The 21,747-nt window shown below is 38.3% G+C and overlaps 2 protein-coding genes and 1 long non-coding RNA gene across 10 annotated transcripts in view; 2 read left to right on the forward strand and 1 right to left on the reverse strand.

The window, feature by feature from the left end:
• LOC141443919 (P protein-like) overlaps positions 1 to 15,406 on the forward strand; it is a 58,920-nt gene extending 43,514 nt beyond the window's left edge. For all 5 annotated transcript variants that reach the window (XM_074109299.1, XM_074109302.1, XM_074109301.1 and 2 more), the window contains exons 9-18: positions 2,742 to 2,857; positions 3,954 to 4,092; positions 4,554 to 4,689; positions 4,929 to 5,008; positions 5,573 to 5,695; positions 5,937 to 6,030; positions 6,611 to 6,753; positions 8,040 to 8,150; positions 9,758 to 9,905; positions 11,266 to 15,406. In XM_074109299.1, coding sequence (XP_073965400.1) covers positions 2,742 to 2,857; positions 3,954 to 4,092; positions 4,554 to 4,689; positions 4,929 to 5,008; positions 5,573 to 5,695; positions 5,937 to 6,030; positions 6,611 to 6,753; positions 8,040 to 8,150; positions 9,758 to 9,905; positions 11,266 to 11,444 — 1,269 coding nt within the window. In that variant the 3' untranslated portion in view covers positions 11,445 to 15,406. The remainder of the gene's footprint in view (positions 1 to 2,741; positions 2,858 to 3,953; positions 4,093 to 4,553; positions 4,690 to 4,928; positions 5,009 to 5,572; positions 5,696 to 5,936; positions 6,031 to 6,610; positions 6,754 to 8,039; positions 8,151 to 9,757; positions 9,906 to 11,265) is intronic.
• A 567-nt stretch (positions 15,407 to 15,973) lies between these two features.
• LOC141443946 (uncharacterized) lies at positions 15,974 to 19,631 on the forward strand. The gene is made up of 2 exons (XR_012453096.1): positions 15,974 to 16,768; positions 16,835 to 19,631. It is a non-coding gene; the product is annotated as an uncharacterized lncRNA (long non-coding RNA).
• The window catches only part of plx (PTB_TBC1D1_like and TBC domain-containing protein plx), a 79,417-nt gene continuing 76,912 nt past the window's right edge, over positions 19,243 to 21,747 (reverse strand). For all 4 annotated transcript variants that reach the window (XM_074109292.1, XM_074109295.1, XM_074109294.1 and 1 more), the window contains one exon: positions 19,243 to 21,229. In XM_074109292.1, coding sequence (XP_073965393.1) covers positions 20,393 to 21,229 — 837 coding nt within the window. In that variant the 3' untranslated portion in view covers positions 19,243 to 20,392. The remainder of the gene's footprint in view (positions 21,230 to 21,747) is intronic.

Genomic DNA, 21,747 nt, shown 5'->3' on the forward strand with positions numbered 1-21,747 from the left:
TCTTTGTCATTAGGTAAAAATAAACATAAACGTTCTGCTTAGTTTAATATTTTAACTTACTGAAATAATAAATATAATCCCCTTTCTGCTATATTGGTATTTTTGTAACACCGTATATACAGAAATCAAAATCAAAATATACAGATGTCGATATCTGCATTAAGTTTTTGAGATATTGAACTTTGAAGTGACAAAGTCGGGGTTTTCCAACTTTTTGTTGAACACGCATATAAGGTCGCGTGTGAACAAAGTAATTGTTTTAATTCGGAAATAACTATCCACCCCGTACATTACTCGTGACTTCGTTGACAGTAATAAATAAATATCGTCACTACTTTTAAAAAAGCTCATAACTTATAATTTATAATTTTTCTAAGTGAACTTTATGCGCCTTATTTGAAGGGTCGATTTTGTTGACGTATTGATTTGAGATACGAGATTTTTTCAAAGTAGTGACGATATGAAAAGGTTCTTTCAAATACTTATGTGAAGTATTTATTTGTCACTTGTTTCACAATTAGCTGTTGCCCGTGATGCAGACCGAATGGCCTAGTGGTTAGAGAACACGAAGCTTGAGTTCCCGGGTTCGTGTCCCGGCCGGGGCAGATATTTGTATGAATAATACGAATGTTTGTTCTCGGGTCTTGGATGTTTAATATGTATTTAAGTATGTATTTATCTGTATAAGTTATTTATCCGTTGCCTAGTATCCATAGTACAAGCTTTACTTAGTTTGGGACTAGGTAATTGGTGTCAAGTGCCCCATGATATATATATATATTTTACTTTGTGCAGAAGTGGATAGGATTTCAGGTAAAAAAATTATATATTGTGTTAGTCCGTCCCTTAGATTATCAGAAAATATACGATATGTTATTATTTATTTTGTCAATCAAACAAAAAAATACAAAGATGAAGCTAGTCAAAGTTTGGTAGGGCCCCAACAAAATTGTACGGAACCCTCGGTGTACTAGTCCGACTCGACTTGGCCTGTTATATTTTCAATATTTGTAAAATACTGAAAATAAAACAGTATAGTATAGTTGATACGAGTACACAGTGAAGAGATGCAGACATGTTTGCAATGTTAAAATAACAATGAATTACCTACCAGCTTTTCAAGTCCAAGAACAACCATACGTACATAATGTTACAATCTTATCTTTACCATTATTGTTATCTACGACACTTCATCTAGACACGCGGCAGTGTGTCTAGTCAAGATCAAAGACAATGGCCTCAATTTTCTCGATCACATTTTTAGGGTTCCGGAGCCAAAATGGCAAAAACGGAACCCTTATAGTTTCGCCATGTCTGTCTGTCTGTCCGTCCGCGGCTTTGCTCAGGGACTATCAATGCTAGAAAGCTGTTATTTTGCACGGATATATATGTACACTATGCCGACAAAATGGTACAATAAAAAATAAAAAGATAAACATTTTTTTAGCGTACCTACATCCCATAGACGTAGTGGGGTGATTTTTTTTTCTCATCCAACCCTGTAGTGTGGGGTATCGTTGGATAGTTCTTTCAAAACCATTAAGGGTTTGCTAAAACAATTTTTTGATTAAGTGCTTTGTTTGCGAAATATTCAACTTTAAAGTGCAAATTTTCATTAAAATCGAGCGTCCCCCCTCTAAAATCTAAACCGGTGGGTGGAAAAATTTGAAAAAATTCAGGATGGTAGTAAGTATATCAAACTTTCAAGGAAAACTTTAACGGCTAAGTTTGCTTGAGAATTATTAGTAGTTTAAGAGTAAATAGCAGCCTAAGGTATAAAATATACCTAAACTTGGAGTATTCCGTACAAAATACGAAATCCTTAGAAAACTATAACTTAATTGTTTCGTAATGGCTACGGAACCCTATTTTGGGCGTGTCCAACACGCTCTTGACCGGTTTTTTTTTCTTAATGAGCTGTCGAATTTGATGAAATTTTACATTATTTTGTAGACGTCCTGTAGGTACTTCTACTAGATGACCTGGAACAAAAATGTGCCCTATTTGTGTAAAAAAAAACCGTTCGAATAATGACTAGTTCTAGCGACGCATCCAGGTGTATATTTACGCGCACTATTTCGAGCTACATTTGACCCCTTCACAACTCGAACCCTATTTAATCTAAGTAAAACGCTGGTCTAGAATCCAAAAAATCTGAAAATCTAAAATTATTGACAAAAGGTTCAAGATAATATAGAAAATAGCACAAAAAAGACTAAGTACGAGTATACAGAGTAAAAGTAGGAAAATAGAGTTGAATCTTAAACTTGCATTACATCCCAAGCGAAATAACGTTTGGCAACCTGTTTCATTTCGCAACTTTTCATTTCGCAAACTCTAAAACTGTAAATATTTCAGGATTTATTTCAGGGCCATCGTGTAGAACCCTTTAGGTTAGGTTAGTTTTATATAAATCCTGAAATATTTAACAGTTTCAGAAATATTAAACAGTTGGGAAATGAAAAGTTGCGAAATGAAACAGGTTGCCAAACGTTATTCGCCGAATCATTAGTAAACCATTGTCGGTGAAGTCAACAACGACGCATATTCTTAATATTGAACTTGCCTCTCATTTCACATTTATGTTTTTGATGAAGTCCTCCTCAGCTCCGATTTGATTTATTTTTAACCCCCGACGCAAAAAGAGGGGTGTTATAAGTTTGACAGCTATGTGTGCCTGTGTATCTGTGTGTCTGTCTGTGGCACCGTAGCTCTTAAAAGGGTGGACAACATCTCCTCAGGTCACCAAAGGCAAGATGTGGCCTCTTATCAACGTGCTCTGCGCTATAACAGCCGTGCTGTCAACGTTTTTGGACAACGTCACTACGGTTCTACTGATCACGCCCATTACTATCAAGTAAGTTGTTATCAAAACGAAGCTGTCACTAAACATGCTAAGAAAATGTGCCAACGCTCGATTGAGATCATAAAAAATAACTGATGTTTACCCGCAGCTTCGCACGCGTAAACTATTTGAGCTGATAGCTGCAATTGAAATTACGGGATTGTACGAAATTCCCCTGGAAATTCCCAAAATGTATATCGTGGTCTTCATTGAGATTGTGTTAAGAACAACTCTCCAAAATTTGAAGACTTAACCAAGCTGTTGAAATTTCAAGATTTGATCCCTACCTTTTGGTAATATCGGGATAAGAAGTAGCCAATGTGCTATTCCAGACTTCCAGCTTTTTACATACCAAATTTCATGACTCAAATCCCAGCGCGGTTGTTATTTCATGATTGTATCCCTACCCCGTGGGAATATCGGAATAAAAAGTATACTGTGTTTTAATAAAACAAAAGTAAGTAAGTAAGTTTTAAGTATTCTAAGTTTTCCTGGACTGGCTGTGGACCTTGATTGCAGGACTAATCCACAAATTCAAGGTCGCTCAGCGGGCTATGGAGAGAGCAATGCTAGGGGTTTCTTTGAAGGATAAAATCCGAAATCACATTATTCGACAAAGAACGAATGTCACTGACGTTGCTCAGAGAATTAGTTCGTTGAAGTGGCTTTGGGCTGGCCACGTCTGTCGCAGGACCAATGAACGGTGGAGCAGACGAGTCCTTGAATGGAGACCACGGACGGGAAAACGTAGTGTAGGGCGTCCTGAGGCACGGTGGACGGATGACCTTAAGAGGAACGCTGGCGGCGGATGGATGCGAGGGGCTGAAGACAGAGTGTTGTGGCGCGCAATGGAAGAGGCCTATGTCCAGCAGTGGACTGCTATAGGCTGATGATGATGATGATTCTAAGTTTTGGGGGTTTCAACAACTCTTTATTATATATTTTCATCTAAACGCGTCCGTACTCTATTGCACCTGTACAACGACTGACAAACGTCACGTAAGGAGTGTGCGACAACGCTCTACGAAGCCGAAATTAGCCGAGTCTCTTTCTGAAGACCGATGTGCAATCTTTATGGCCGGGAACTGTAATAATTGTTGATCCACAGGCTATGCGAAGTGATGGAGATGCACCCGATCCCAGTATTGACAGCTATGGTGCTGTACAGCAACATCGGAGGCACGGCGACACCTGTCGGCGACCCGCCGAACGTCATCATAGCTTCCAACAAGATCGTCAGAGAGTCTGTAAGTAATAGATTGTACAGCAAGTGCATAGAGCGCGCCATTTCTAATAAACTTCAAAAAGGGAGGAGGTTCAGTGTTCAACTGTGTTTATTTTTAGGTTTCCGTATCAAAAGGGTGCCAACGGAACCCTATCATAGAGACCCCGCTGTCTGTCTGTCTGTCCGTCTGTCTGTCTATCCGTCCGTCTGTCACAGGGGTCTATCTCTTGAGTCGTAATAGTTAGACACTTGATATTTTCACCGAGTCTGTATTACTGTGGTGAATTTTACACTGCGCTTGTCAACCCGCTTGCAAAGCGTAGCGAGTATTGGAAATATTGCCAAACCCCTCCCCCACCAAACGGGGGGATGCCTATGTCCAGCAGTGGACGTCCTACGCCTGATATAATGATGATGATAAATGTACGGGAAACAAGAGGACGTAACACCACTAGGGAATTAATTCTCCTTCTCTTTTTCCAGGGCATTAACTTCGCCAACTTCACTCTTCACATGACGCTTGGCATCCTGCTCGTGTGCATACAGACGTACATTCAACTACGTTTCATATATCGGGACGTCAAGAAATTGAGGCAAAGCGAGCCTTCAGAGATAAAAGGTAGGAAATAAAAAGATAGTATATGTAAAATATAGAAAAGAAGAACGATAGAAAATTTCAAATTTAGGAAATAAAAAAGAAGCTTTTGTGAAAGTATGTAGACGTAACAATTTTTAACAAGATTGTTAACATTTCTGTTTGCGTTTACTTTGTCGAACCAAAAGTGGCGAAAAAATTAAGTGCCTAAATATTTTACGATTGCTTTACGATTACCTAATTCATTGCTTTCTCAATTTCAGATCTAAGGCGACAGCTGGCCGTGTGGCGGCGCGCAGCTGACTCTCTCCCTCATATGAGCAAAGATGAGATAGTTGTTAAGGTAACCAAATTGTTTCAGTTGCCTTACTATGATAGAAATAAATAACCATATTTTATCCGTAACATTACAAGAGTTGAAACAAAAACTGTAGAAAAAAAACATCACCGTCTTTGGTCTCTAAACTTCTCGCTTTGGCCACACCTCCTCAAAGAATAAGGAGGTTTGTGCTGTAGTGCCCACACGGTTCTATTGCGAATTGAGAACTTAACATTATACCAATCAAGCCACTGCTGGGTAAAGGCCTCTTCAATTTCACGCCACTTTGCCCGGTCCTGTGCTAGTCTCATCCACAGTTTACCAGCCGACTGCCAGATGTCATCCGACATCATACCATTATACCATTGAATTACTTTTTAGGTGTGTGTAATTTTCCTTAAGGTCCACGCTAGCTGGCGCGGGTGCACTTCTTGGCGCAGCCTGCGGGGCGGGTGCAGGTACAATCCTATACGAGCAGTTAGAGCTGCTCGTACTATTGTTCAACAGGCGGCCACCCGCTCCGTGAAAGCGTCAGCCAGCGCAGACCTAGCACTTGATCTCCTTTTACTAGAACATTTGAATTTCCAGGAGCGGTTGGAACGCAAAGTTCAGAAGATAACGACGCAGCTGCATGTGATACTCAAAGAGAGCAAGAAGAGGGCATGTCCCAAAGATACCTTCCAGAGGACGCTGTCGGAACTAAAAGACAAGGTAAGCAAAAGCAAAAGAAAGATGAAGCAAACCACTTCGTACGGGTAACGGAGTTAACTACAAGGGTGAAGACGCTCCCCCGCCTGGATGTCCATTGGCTAAATGGAGATGGAGGAATAAGATCATGCAATTCCTGCGCACACTCACCAAAATGTATCCATCCATATCGGGATGAAATGGCATATGTGTTAAAATTTCACCCTGATCCCTCTAGCCGTTATATTTCTTCATTCTTTTTCAGTACAAAATTCGTGATAAGAAGCTTCTGATCAAGTCTTGCGTCGCTGTCGGTTTTGTTGTCGTCATGTTCTTCCTTCATGCCTTCCCGGAGTTTAGTAAGTTGTTTTATTGTACTTTTTATCGTGACATCATCATCATCGATGATAATTAATTAGTTATCATCATCGTGGTCATCATCACCACCATCATCATCGTCATCATTATCATCATCATCATGATTAATAGGGTATTTGATGCCAGCAATCAATGAGGGTTTCTTTCTGAGGCTATTGAGCTGAATTGAGATCGAAACGCGTCAGCGGCGCCTTAAAGCTGTCACATCTCCTAACTTTTAGTAGATTTCCACCTCATAAAACCATTCTTTTAATAAGTAACTCACGATATTTTACCATGGCAATAAGGTGCACTAAAAATTTATTACGCATTTAATAAAGTAATAGTTGTTTAAAGTTCATTGATATGGACCTCTGCAAAGCAACGCCTGTTTTAATTAATTTACAACAAAAATAAATAGTTTTTAGCACAATTACATTTTGAGGCAATTCACGTCATGGATAGTTATTCATTTTGGTACAAATTTAAATGCTCAATTCAAATGGACGATTTTGCATTTGCACCGAATGACAGTAAATCGTCTTGATGTTATTTTAAACATTTCACTACTCTTTCCTTTAGGCCGCGTGTCTCTGGGCTGGACGGCGTTGCTAGGCGCCATTCTTCTACTACTCCTAGCAGACCGCGAAGACCTGGAATCCATCCTTCACCGCGTGGAGTGGTCCACGCTGCTATTCTTCGCTGCACTATTCGTGCTCATGGAGGTATGTCTTTTAAAGTTGTAACTACTCTTTCCTTTGCTCCATTTGTTTCTGAGCTAGATGGCGTTACTATTGTTCCACTACTACTGGCGTGAAGACTTGAAATCTATTCTGCATCACGTGGAGTGATCCACGTTGCTCTTCGTCATTGGCGTGTAGCACAGATATTACAGGCACTACAGGTGCTAGCGCTTCCTACCTGATTTGCATGCTATAGCTATTCATGCTGATGCAGGTAAGTCTTTCAACGTTTTGACTACTTTTTCCTTCAAGCCGCGTATGTCTAGCCACGAAGACCTAGAGTCCATCCTTCACCGCGTGGAGTGATCTACGCTGTTTTTCTTCGCTGCACTATTCGTACTCATGGAGGTATGTCCTTTAACATTCTGACTACTCTTTCTTTTAGGCCGCGTGTCTCTGGGTTGTGCGGCTATGGGCTATCTTTATATTATTCCTGGCGGAACTTGAGGATCTGGAATGCATTCTAAATTGCTAGTCGGAATCTAAGCACTGGAACTCCAAGGTAGAACGTAACCTAACCGTGTTTGTGCTGCAAGGCAAAACATGCAAGAACTTGAATTGTTCCCTACTCTTATTATCCTTATAAGGCAACTGTCTTGAGATGGTATGGCTCCTCACTGAGTGCCGTCTTATGTGCAATGGTACTAATTTATGTTTCATTGCTGTTATAAATAAATTATTTTCTTTCTTTCTTTCTTTCAATGGCGAGCCTTCTAGCGCCGCGGTATGCAACACACCTCAAGCAACCGCCGTCGCGTGCGCATCTCGTACTTTCGCTATCGTGCCTTGGAGTGGAACTATGTATGGCTAATATTCATCTTTCTGTGCTGTCCATTCATCACCGTGCTTTGGAATGCATGTAGACCCTCTGGACTATCACTATCTGTTGTGCTTTGGTGTGGACCTTTGTTATCTTGGACCTTTGGTGTGACCCTTAAGACCCCGGCAACGCCCGTACTGCAAGGGTTTGGCTGCTGCTTCCAGGGAACCAGGCCATTGGATGTCACCAGGTGAGCGAGCCAACCTTCTTCTTGATCGTTGCCTTGAGGTTCCTTTTCTCATACTTTCCTCTCCCTTTCTCCGCTTTCCACTGCCACTGAGCTACTGAACCCCCTTTTCATACCAACAGGAATAGAAACCGAACAGCTGTATTTTATGTAACTCGTGTTTTAACAAATAAATATCAATCTTTTTTTATCATACATTTTTTTCTTCATTTTTTTATTTTTAACAGCAACTGTTATAATCTGTGTTTGTCAATATTTCAGGCTTTGTCGAAGCTAGGTCTGATCAACTACATCGGAGGGCTGACTGAAGCTCTCATCATGAAGGTTGACGAGGGTCAAAGACTGGCTGTGGCCTTGTTACTTATCCTGTGGGTGAGTGAAGCATTGGCATTCCTCGTTTGAGGGTTCCTTAGTATTACAAGGAACCATTATAGATCTAGGTAGGTATATGAATAAAACCGGCCACGAGCATGTCGGACACGCCCGAGATAGGGTTCCGTAACCGTTACGAAAAGGATTTTGTATTTTGTACGGAATCTTTTAAGTTTACTTTACCATTTTGTCGGCATAGTTGTTACATATACTTAGTTTCGGGCTAGGTCAATTGGTGTAATTTGTCCCAAGATATTAATATTATACAACCGTGCAAAATTACAGCTTTCCAGCACTGATAGTCTGAGTAAAGGCGCGGACGGACGGACGGACAGACAGACACGGCGAAACTATAAGGGTTCCGTTTTTGCCATTTCGGTCACGGAACCTTAATAATGGATCGCCGAAATGTATGTACACGCATAACTTCAAAACGACTGTAACAAATCGAATATTTACTTTTCACCTCAGCACCTCAAACAGGCAGGTTTTGCTATGAGAAATCAGTGAGCAAAATCGCATTTTGCTCACTCCGTGAGACAAAGTAACTTTTTAATTATTTTTTTTAAATGCTGAGTACAGTGTTGGGTCTACTCACTGAATTCCAAATATTTGAACTTTACCTTGATCTGTCATTTCACTTCAACTCGAAAAAAGCAAGAAATAGGATCAAATTTGTCGATTACAAAACTTAAATTAAATTTTTGGTATTAAAAATATATCGAAATATTTCCAAAATGTAAATTTGCCCGATCTTTTAATAAAGTATGCAACCTCGTTGCACGAAAGCCGCTTCTCTTGTTTTTTTTTATAAAAAGAATTCCGTATACTGACTCTACAGTATAATTATTATTTGTTAAATTGAATGATTTTTTAAGAAATCTATTTATGTTTATGTAATAGAAATCTTAATAAAATCATATTTAAAGGTTTAATTGTTCAACCTTTTCAATTACCCCGAGATGAGGCTTTTTGCAGTAGTAAAAAATAAGTGTGACATTAGTACAAGAAGTTAAGATTGCATGTTATGAGTATGCGATTTGTATTGTAGCTACTGGACTCTTTTTATGGTTTTAAATGTAATTATTATATTTGATAATAATCGGATTCTATTTTAAAAAAATGTGTTTGTTTTGTAAACAGGTAGGTATACGTGGTTTTATTCTTATGTTACATTTAAATTATGTTCTCGCTGCTGAGGTGAAAAATTGTATGTGTCACACGAGACCAAAGTTTTTTTGCATCTCGTGTATTTCAATCCCTTGCTGATCTCAGGATTCTAACCTAGAATCACTCGCTCACGCTCGTGATTCAATTATAGAATCCTTCGCTTACTCGGGATTCAAAATCAACACTCGCAACAAAAAACAACTTTGCTCTCTTGTTGCACAAATAACTATTGTTGTGTTCATTATTGTTAGGACAAAGTACTTATATGTTAAACGGAATAAAAATAAAAGGGTTGGTCAACTTTTTCTTGAACCTCGTTGCCATGGTTACGTCTCCTGGACAACTCCTAAAAACTAAACAAAGTTATAAATGTGACGAATGACATTTTGTCACCAGGCAGTTCTGGGAGACCGCGGCTAATATTTTAAACCTTTCAGATATCAGGGATGACATCGGCGTTCGTTGACAACATCCCTCTGACGACCATGATGGTGCGAGTTGTGACAACCCTGGGCTCTAACCCGGACCTCAACCTGCCGCTGCACCCTCTCATCTGGGCGCTCTCGCTCGGCGCATGCCTAGGAGGTGAGTGTCGGTTCTATGGCCTTACCATGATTGGTATTCATGATTAACTCAGGCTATTTATTGTATCATCATCCCAGCCTATATACGTCCCACTGCTGGGCACAGGCCTCCTCTCAGAACAAGAGGACTTGGGCCGTAGTTCCCACGCGGGCCCAGTGCGGATTGGGAACTTCACACGCACCATTGAATTGCTTCGCAGGTTTGTGCAGGTTTCCTCATGATGTTTTCCTTCACGATGTCTTTGTGTATTTATTGTATACGCCCTGATAACCAAGTCGTTAGAGAACCTGACTTTCCCGGGTTCGATTCCCGGTCGGGGCAGATATTTGTGTGAGTAATATTAATGTTTGTTCTCAGGTCTCGGGCGTTTAATATAATATGTATTTATTTATCTATATATAAGTATGTTTTCACTTCTCATGCTCGTTAAGGTCATGTTTGTGCTGGATCTAGGCGACATAAGATGACTTTTTACGCTCTAGTGCATAAAATAAAATCTTTCTCTAAGGCCAAGGTAATCAGGTGTAAACAGCCACAAACAAAGAAGTTTCTATATATTTTTTTAAATAATTCTTAATTTATATAAAACTTAAAATCAACCAAACCAATCAAAATAGATCTATAAAATTAAAATATTATAGTCATATAGTATAATGCATGAACAATAAAAGGTACATAGTAAGTGATCAATTGTTTCCACTGTTGCTATTTCATTTCCTCGCCATTGAAGTAAAAAGCAGTGTAAAACTCGAGCATTAAACCCATTTTCCCCTCGACGTGTCTATCCACCTTCGCCGTACCGGCTCGGTTGGCTATATGAACATCTCGGGTAAAATGGCTCGTTTTATGCTCTTGTTGTACAATCTACTATTATCCGTTACCTAGTACCCATTGTACAAGCTTGGTTTGGGACTACGAGTAGGTAGGTCAATTAGTATCAATTATCTTTTAATATTTACTATTTATTGATACGTCCCACTGAAGGGCACAGGCATCCTATCAGAATGAGAGGACTTGGGCTGCCCCACGCGGGCCCAGTGCGGATCACACACACCACTAAATCTCTTCACCGGTGTGCGCAGGTTTCTTCACGATGTTTTCCTTCTCTTAAAAAATTCAATTGAGTAGTCCGTCGGTTACATTTTCAGGCAATTTTGGATTCCTATTTATTCTGTTGTTAGTTAAACGAAAAATTATATCTGAGAGACAGGCAGACAGACAGACGGATTTTATAGACATAAAGACAGACAGATAGACAGACGGGCGGTCAGATAGACAGACGGACAGGCAGATATTGGCGTCAAACTCATAAGTCTCTAAACTCTTTATCCGTAAGGGGTTAATTAACTTTCTTTTCCAGGCAACGGCACTCTGATCGGCGCGAGCGCGAACGTGGTCTGCGCAGGAGTGGCGGAGCAGCACGGCTACAAGATCACGTTCATGGAGTTCTTTAGGGTCGGGTTTCCCATCATGCTGGGGCATTTAATAGTTGCCTCTGGCTATCTGCTGCTATGCCATTGCTTGTTCCAATGGCATTAACCTAAAGACTCAATGTTCTATTTTTAGGACAAAAAATCTTTGAAGTCGGCTTTTCCGTCATGCTGGGACATTCCATCGTCGCCTCCGCAAATCCGCTGCTATGCCATTGCTTGTTCCAATGGCATTAACCTAAAGACTCAATGTTCTATTTTTAGGACAAAAAATCTTTGAAGTCGGCTTTTCCGTCATGCTGGGACATTCCATCGTCGCCTCCGCGAATCCGCTGCTATGCCATTGCTTGTTCCAATGGCATTAACCTAAAGACTCAATGTTCTATTTTTAGGACAAAAAATCTTTGAAGTCGGCTTTTCCGTCATGCTGGGACATTCCATCGTCGCCTCTGCGAATCCGCTGCTATGCCATTGCTTGTTCCAATGGCATTAACCTAAAGACTCAATGTTCTATTTTTAGGACAAAAAATCTTTGAAGTCGGCTTTTCCGTCATGCTGGGACATTCCATCGTCGCCTCCGCGAATCCGCTGCTATGCCATTGTTTGTTCCAATGGCATTAACATCGTAAGAGCCTATGTCTTATTTTTAGGACTAAAAAATTCTTAAAATTGCTGGGGCATTAAATTTGATCGTCTTCTCTGCGTATCTTTTGCTCGACCAATACCTTTTCCAAAGGGATTAACGTCGTAAGACCCTATGTTCTATTTTAGGACTAAAAATTTTCCTCGTTCTTGCCCAAGTGCACGTATACATTAATGAAATATCGTCCCGATATCCTAAAACAAGGACATAGGACAGGATTTTTTTTATATTTTTCTGTCCAGTGGTAGTGTAGGGGTATGGCACGCAGCACGGAATGCTGAGGACCTGGGTTCGATTCCCAGCGCTGGTCTCTTTTTCTGGTTTTTCTGTGCATCTATGTTTCAGTTTTTATTTTCGATATGTCCATGATTGGTGCCGTCACCCTAATCCAAAATTTTGAATTGCCAGTAAGTATAAGCAAGATCATAAATTAGCACGCTACCTAGCGTTATTACAAATTTCCTAAAAATACTGTTGTCTATGCGTTGGTTTTTATGTATTATGACAAATAGTAATGACTAAAGTAGCTACTTCTAAAAAGACTCTGGGCACAACTATACTGTAAACTTGTGAATCATTAAGCATTTTTTTTTGTATAAAACAAAAGTTACGTTAATTTCTTCATGGCTCATCTACTAAGCGTGCTAATTATATAAAATGTATATTACAAACATTTTTCTAAAGAAATTAGCACCAATGTCTCCTGAGCTATGGGACAGAATAACATGCACTTAAAAGTGGTTTGACCTAATTAAAAAATGCCTGTATAATTTTATTAATTGTTACCTATTAAGTAAGTAACCTTATTTATTTATTTATTTATTTATTGAATAAAACACATAAAAATAATAATAATAATTTGGTGATACGTACTTAAATAAATTAGAAAGAGTTTTATGACAAACAAAATTACGCTAGATGCCATTTATGTGAGGTCCGTTTAACGCAGAGGTTCCCAAATGGTCCACTGGACCCCCAGGTTTACGCGTGCGAAGTCCTACTAATTAAATGCGCAAGTTTGTAAGTCTGTCTGTTTGTTTGTTACTTCGTTACGTCTAAACGGCTGAATCGATTTAGATGAAATTCGGTATACAGATAGTTTGAGTCCCGGAGAAGAACATAAGATAGTTTTGGTCCCGGAAAATTGCATAGTTCCCGCGGGATAGCGATAAACGAATTCTACGCGGACGGAGTCGCAGGTAACAGGCTTGTTCAAGTATAAACCAATCGCAAGCGTGTCGCAAATATTGAACGGACATCACGGCACTAACGCCATCTAGCGGTATTTGCGTCAAAAACTCTCATTTCGTGATTATGTTGTGATAATTTAAATTATTGTAAGAACGTGATGTATGAGCATTTTTAAGGTGTTTTGGGTTTTTATGAGATTAGGTACTTTAATGAGCGGAACTACTACTATGTAATTTATTACCTAATAGATTGTCACAAAATTGTCGCTTTTTAAATTTTAGTTTGTACAAACATGGGTATATATGTACCTACATATCTACACAGCCATAGAGTCAAATTATGTGTATACATCGACCTTATTGTTAGTGGCACAAAATGTATACATATTTTTCACGTCTTGGTAACATACATAAATATATACAACCTTTTTTGTACAGGTACTTAATTGTTCCGTCCTGTAGATTAGATATTATTAATATGTTATGTCATTATTGCATACACATATTGACTTCGTAAGATAAAGTGTAGGTATATAAATATATAATGTAATCTAATAAAACAAGATACAGTTTGTGAAAATTATCGATATACATACTATTATTTAGTATTAGTAATTAGTATTAATAGTTATACATTATGTATACTAATATTTTTTTTTGTAGACTAAATGGATAATAATATTTTTTAATTTAATTTAATAATACTTATATACATACAGTGCATCGAGTGGAAATTGTAAAAAAAACTAAGTTCAAAAATGCTTGTATGATATTCAACATTCCTTCAACATTTTTCAAACTTCTATGAGTAGCTACATAACAATAATCTCGTACTCAGTTAAATTTGTACCCGTGACAATCCTTAAATAAAATTTATTTATTTATTTATTAATGTCAATAAAAATATTATAGATTGTATAAATATAGGTACACTACCTAGTTTTTTTAAGTTAAATAAGAAGTGAGTGACGATTCAGTTGCCACTAAGGGATAAAGACAATCATTAATATCATTATGAACTGTAACAATTACTTTGTTCAAGATTTGTACCTACTCAAGCAGTGTGCATTGGTAAATCGCGAATTCAAATTCAAATTCAATTCATTTAGTCAGTAAATAGGCCGCAATGGGCACTTTTACATGTCATTTTTTAAACTACCAGCGCTTTCGGAAAGACCATCATTGCCAAGAAGAATGCGCCGCAATTAACTTGGCAGAAAGTCATTTTTTCAAAATAAAATAATTAAAAAAACTAAAGTATTAAAGAAAAAAAAAAAAAAAATCAGGGATGTATTGGGTCCCTTAGTTACAAAACTAAACACTAACTATATCTACGTTCAGTGGAAGTGTAGAATGCTTCCACCGTCATAATTAAAAAAAAAACTGAAATATACATTTCAAATCAAGTACTAACCATTAAGCTTTTGGATTCTGAAGGCAAGCTCACGTCTGCCGCCCCCAAAGTTAGCTCACACGCACTCATGTCATGCTCTGAAAGCAGAGCGGTACCGAGGGCATGGTATTGCTTCCGTTCCCATAAGCTCTATGGGGTCGTCCTGGGAACTTCGACGTCGCGAGCCTGTGACTAGAAATTAAACTAAAAATATACAAGTTTAAAAATCCATAAGCTTAACGATATACAGCCTTAATTATTCACACTAGCGACCCCCCCCTTGCCGCTCTCGCGATTTCGTCAGTCCTCGTGGGAGGTCTGCAAATGCTTCGTCTTCCGGTTCGTAATCGATCGAGGACTTTTCTCCCCCAGTATAAATAGTATAAGCGTCAGAGGGATGGAAAGACACGAACTTCGATTTTCGAATTTCCTAGTAGCCCCGCTGCAGGGTTACTACGAAACTCGAAACTCGAAGTTCGTGTCGTGCGGTCCCTCTGACACTTATACTATTTAATACGAGAGCGAGAGGGATCGCACGACACGAACTTCGAGTTAGCCCGCCCCTGCTGCACCCGCGCCCGCAGGCTGCGTCAAGCAGTGCACCCTCAAAGTATAAACATTTCTATTCGAGATATCCTTTGGCGTGGCAACCGAATCGCCGACCACTATTAGAATAAGAGTTATAATTTGTATAATGCAATAATTTATGGATTGTTATTTTTTGCTATTCATTGTGATGCAAAGTATTATTGTTATTTGTATAAAGCAATATTAAGATTAAAAACGACATAACATCACGAAAACTACCTACGTAATTATTTAAGAAAAATAAACTATTATTATAATTGCTATGTTTTATTTATAAAATTGAGTATAAAAAAACCCGACTGCGTTAAAAACTTAAAAGAAAAGTTGTCTAGAATCAGCTTAGTGAGTTACCCCCTTATTCATAAACGACAATCAAACCTATTTTAGTTAAAATGCCGCTAAAATTCGTTTGTCCTTATCTGTCACTTCGACATTTGTATTTGTTAGAAAGGGACAAAGCATTTGTTAGTTAACATAGGCTTGTTAAGTTTTATGAATAAGGGGGTTAAAGTTCAACTACAGGGAACAATTACTGAGATTTTTTTTAAAGAGAAGTTAACAGATTCTAGAACCTAACCAACGATGGGTTGTAAAATCCCAGACATTGGCATTTCAAAGTTCAATAATTATATCAACATAGCTAAAAACCACCAAAAGTTATCCGTTTCCACGTAAAAGAAAACCGCTTTGAAACCGGTCGGTCCATCCATTTGAGACCACGATGCCACAGATAGACAGACTGACAGACAGACATTGGCGTTAATCTTAATAACACCCCCTCTATTTTCGTCGGGGGTTAAAAATACAGGCTCACTATTATTCTCTCTCAAAGGGTAATAGCGAAAATAAAAATGCAATATTTTCATACAACATCGTGTATTTCTTCCTTAAAATAATTAACTACGCATTTAATTATCTACTAAGCATTTTCTCTACAATTTCACAACATTATTGGAATAAGGCTTTACTTTAACAAATCTTTTAATCGGTATCCGATCATTTCACTAACAACCATTTTCATTTTGCAAACTCTAAAACTGTAAATATTTCAGGTTTTATTTCAGGACCATCGCGTAGAACACTTTAGTGAAATATTTACATTTTCAGATATTGGATCAGGTTGCCAAACGTTAGTTGCGAAACATTAGTGAACCCTTTAAATCACCTCTTAAATCGATAAGTAGTTACCTACAATGTCGGGACACGGAATGAGTCAGTACCAAATCGTCTATGAAGCAAAATCTGCGGATGCGGATGTAGATCTGTAAAGGCTCATATCCGCGGATTCTAATGAAGATGCAGATCTGTAAAGGCTCACATCCGCGGATGCTAATAAAGATGCGGATCTGTAAAGGCTCACATCCGCGGATGCTAATAAAGATGCGGATCTGTAAAGGCTCACATCCGCGGATGCTAATAAAGATGCAGATCTGTAAAGGCTCACATCCGCGGATGCTAATAAAGATGCAGATCTGTGAAGGCTCACATCTGCGGATGCGGATGCAGATCTGTAAAGGCTCACATCCGCGGATGCGGATGCAGTAAAGGCTCACATCTGCGGATGCGGATGCAGATCTGTAAAGGCTCACATCTGCGGATGTGGATGCAGATCTGTAAAGGCTTACATTCGCGGATACGGATGTGCCAAGGCTCACATCTGCTGATACGGATGTCGATCTATAAAGGCTCACATCCACGAACACGTGAATACTGTAACATCTATATATTAAATTAATAAGGGTGTATTTTTTAAGCAATTACATGACCATAAGGATTGGGGGGGCTACTACGAAATTTGAAAAATCGAAGTTCGTATCGTACCGTCCCTTTCACTTTCGTATTAAATAATATTAGCGTCAGCGGGACGGCAACATACGGAGTTCGAATTTTTTCGTAGTATAGGGCCTGGTTTTGCTGGCAACTTCGCTCGCCATCTGTCAATTGTAGCGTTGCCAGCTGTAAAAATGTGTAATTTTAGAAAAATAAAATATACGTTAAGCTGAACTCCACTAGCACCAGACTTCAAAAAGATAAATTGACTATTATTATTTTTACTTTTTTTCCTACATCATCACTAATTTTTACAACCTTTTCTTTAGCTTGCCCTGTTTATTTATTTATTTATTTGTTTGGGTCAAATCTTAGAAGCTAAACGTGACCTACTGCCAGCAGTTCATTTGACTTCAAATTTGACATACTTATTTAATTTTGGTGACAACACAATCTGGTAGAGACATCTCGGTGGTCCTGCCAGGATCGTCTCCGCAGGAGGGAACTCCTCAATGGTTAATAGTACCGACTTGAAATTTGGTACGGATATGCAGTTTAAATGGCAATGCAAGTACATTCAACAAAAAGTACAGCCAGCAAAAAAATCTTGTATTAAAATTGAAGTTTTTAACAGAAACTTAATTAGTTATGTACAAAAGTTTAGAAAATTTATGTACGTTCAAGCACATGAGCCACCATTGAAGCATTTCACAGTAAACGTCAGTGACATCGCATTAAGTTTCCATGGTGGCTCATGGCTTAAAGTCCTTGACCGTATAACTGTACCTACGTTGAAAAACAAGTTAAATTCGTAAAAATAGGACGAAATTTACAAAAATGTTACTAACAGGCAGCATTTGACGCCGGCAGCGAATAAAGTTGTCAGCAAATCTGTACCCTTAGTGTAAGTTTTCGGTTACAAAATACGTCTCGATCGCGTTCGCGTTAAAATCTTATTAAACTAACTGAGTATGAGCAAGCCTTAAAAACTGCTAATTCATTTTGAGCTTCGTGCTGTCATCATCAGCATCCAAACCTATTTACGTCCCACTGTTGGGCACAGGCCTCCTTTCAGAATGAGAAAGCTGTGTATAATGTACATTAGAATGGCACCAGTGATGGACACGAACCAATAATGGGCTTTTTCCGTTAACCCATATTTTCAGAAACGGTCCCTAATTTATTTTACTAAAAAACTGATGTTCAGATACCTAACTGATAATCATAACTAGTAAAGTTCATGAATGGAGAGCTATAAGGCATTGAAACTTTGCTGTCCATTACTGTGTACTGTGCTTAACAAGTCCATGATTGGTGCCGTAATTCTACGACAAGCAATTTAAATATATAGGCTGTTTCAACAAATCATTTTAAACTACAACACCGTATTAGCTTATACTATTAATACTTTTTACTCACAAAAATATTTTTTTAATGAACACTTTTGATGAATCATTTTAGAAGCTTTTTTTTTTAACCAGATGAGTGCGATTTGGACTCACGCACTTTGGTTTCGAACAAAATAAAAATCGAGCAAAAACAGTTTTTCTAATTTTTCACCGAAAATATTTTTCCCAACTGTTTTTCTTTGTAACTGTAAGAACTACAGGATTTTTATAAAAAAAAATTGAAAAAAATGTATTTTTTTTTATTTGTTCAAAAAGTAATTTAACAAGTACTTTTAATCAATGAACTGATCCATCTGTTGAAGTTAACAGAAATCCAAAAAACACGCTTTAAATAAAAAAATACTCACCGATGTCACGTAAAAATATTTTTCAAAGAATAAAAATATAATTTTGAAAATCGCCCCTCAATTGGCGGAGCTATCGCTTAATAAACACACGAAAAAACATACAGTCCAATTAAGAACCTCTTTCTTTTTATGAAGTCGGTTAAAAATTCGTCCCATATAAATACTGAAATAAGGATTGGACAACAGCGTGATTTAGATTAATTCATAAAAGCTATACTGTTCATGTGTTATTTTTACTTCTGTCATTATTTTGTTTTCAAGATAGTCCAGCAGTGTGTTAAGATAATTAATAGGCCTTTTAAATTACACTAAGATTTACTCCGCGCTCGCTCCATCAACATAAATACTTAGAGCTTTTTTAATTTTTCTATTTGGTAACCCTATTTCATAGAATATAGCAAAAACGAGAAACTATTAGAACATCGACATCTATGTACCTTACGGCACTAGACTGGCTGTTTGGAACTAAACGCGCGGCGCATCAACCGTCAATATTACTTTGACACAACCCCTGTCACGGACATTTTTTTTATTCGACTGGTTGGCAAACGAGCAAGTGGGTCTCCTGATGGTAAGAGATCACCACCGCCCATAAACATCTGCAATACCCGGGTATTGCAGATAACGTTGCCAACCTAGAGGCCTAAGATGGTATACCTCAAGTGCCAGTAATTTCACCGGCTGTCTTACTCTCCACGCAGAAACACACCAGTGCAAGCACTGCTGCTTCACGGCAGGAGTAGCGAGCAAGATGGTGGTAGCAATCCGGGCGGACCTTGCACAAGGTCCTACCACCTGCAAACATCAACAAACTATAGTGAAAGATTCACAAATCCGCGCTGTGACCATTTTTGTGCGCCGTTTTGATGTAAGAAACATGCAGTCTTTCTTTACACAGATGTCGACGTTTTAGAAACTGATTCCAAGTTGAAAAGATTCCAAAAACTGAATCGGCATTTATACAAAATATCACGAGATTCAGTTGATAAATGTGACGTCCAGGGAAGAACAGACAGCCGGACATACTCGTACAAATAGCTTCGAAACGAGAATTCTTTACTCGGAGTTAAGCCAAATTCGGTAGTTTGTTTCGAAATGGAAAAAATATTCAAGATTCTAAAGCACACTTTTAATTTCGTAGCTAGCTACCAAATCAGGCTACAAGATGGAAATATCGTTCCCATTTGGTAAACTACAAGATGGGAAAGCACAATTCCTATTTCGTAGCTAGGTACGAGTAGTTACCAAATCTGGCTACGAGATGGGAAAATCATTGCCATTCAGTAGCTAGCTACAAGATGGGAAAGCACAATTCGCATTTCGTAGCTAGCTACTAAATCAGGCTATAAGATACGAAAATCATTTCCATTTTGTAGCTAACTACAAGATGAGAAAGTATAATGCCGATTAATATGCTTCCTTATTCATCTGACACGCTTGAATAAATTACAAAATCCCCTCTTGGGCTCTCCAACCACAATCGTAGTTAGCTATCAGATCTGGCTACAAGATGGGAAAATTGTTCTCATTTTAGTACACACACAAGATTGGAAACAACAATTCCCATTTTGAAGCTAGCTACGAGATGGGAAAACACAATTCTCATTTCGTAGCTGGTTACGAAATTTCACTACGAGATAGAACTAAAAGATAATTAAAGAGATCGTAACTCAGCTTCTGGTTTTTTCTATATTCTAATCCCTAATTATGCTAATCTTTATCTAAAAGACCGTATTTGTTTCAAAGCGGTCGACTGCCCGTCAAATTTGATTTCAACATCACAGTCACTTAGAGGATGAGATATAACCGATGACGTATCTTCCTTTTTTTCTGGACTTATTGGAGTAACGAAACCACTATCAAACTTGGGTTCTAAAGTTTTAGGACCTAAATTTAAGGACATGCTTCTTCTGCTCTGGAATATGCTTAAATCATCATCTTTGGGAGCTATTTTAATATTAGATTTCTTTAGATTTTCATCGAAATCATGTTTCAGTTGTTGTTCAAAAAGCCTTTCTCGTCTAATTTGCTCATGTGTATTAGCGAAATATCCAGTATTTTTTCGACCCAATTCATTCAAAGATTCACTTAAGGCGTTATTATTTCTAAAGCTCTCCGTTCGTTTCATATCTTCAGATTTTTCCTCTAAAACTTTCAAAGGGAAAGGTTTCAGATTGTTGACAGATTGTGACTTTTTCGATAAGAAATGCTTCTTGTCTAACTCCGGCGATTTCTTGTCTCTATTAGCAGCATTGTATACGTCCTCCTTCGTGATTTTAGCAAAGAGATTGGGCGCACTAATACCAGTTTTGAAGTTCTTCTTTGGATCGTCGTCATCGTCGTTCAAAGTGAATTTTGATGAAAATATTTTGGAGCCAAATGAAATCTTCTTGCTATGGTTCTGTACAATCTTCTTTATTTCTGTTGGCATCTCTTGACGTTGGTGTGCGGATATATAGCGGCTGAGGAGCGTGAGTTGTTGTTCCATGGATTTGTTTATAGATTCCAGTCTTGCTTGGCTGTTTTGGAAATTTGTTATGGCGTCCATAGCCGACTGTGGACAAAATGAGTCGTAAATGTAAATGAAAACTAACGTAATTAACAGCAAGAATAAATAAATAAATATAAATATCACCGGACAATTCACACCAATTAACCTAGTCCCAAAGTAAGCTTAGCAAAGCTTGTGTTATGGGTACTAAGCAACGGATAAATATAATTATATAGATATAGATACATACTTAAATACATATTAAACACCCAAGACCCGAGAACAAACATTCGTATTTTTCATACAAATATCTGCCCCGACACGGGAATCGAACCCGGGACCTCAAGCTTCGTAGTCAGGTTCTCTAACCACTAGGCCATCTGGTCGTCTGAAGAAGGGTGGTGTAGTGGCTTTGTTGGGGAATACATATTCTTCTTTTTATCAGACTGACCGAAAGAAGGTTACATTTTCTGAGTGCATGTATTTAATGTACGAATGTATGTTTATTTTTTTGGTATCTATTTAAATGTCTGGACGGCTTTCAACGTATAAAGTATAGTGTCGGAGTGATATAGGGTATA

The sequence above is a fragment of the Choristoneura fumiferana genome, chromosome 28 (genome assembly GCF_025370935.1).
Source record: "Choristoneura fumiferana chromosome 28, NRCan_CFum_1, whole genome shotgun sequence".
Classification (NCBI taxonomy): Eukaryota; Metazoa; Arthropoda; class Insecta; order Lepidoptera; family Tortricidae; genus Choristoneura; species Choristoneura fumiferana.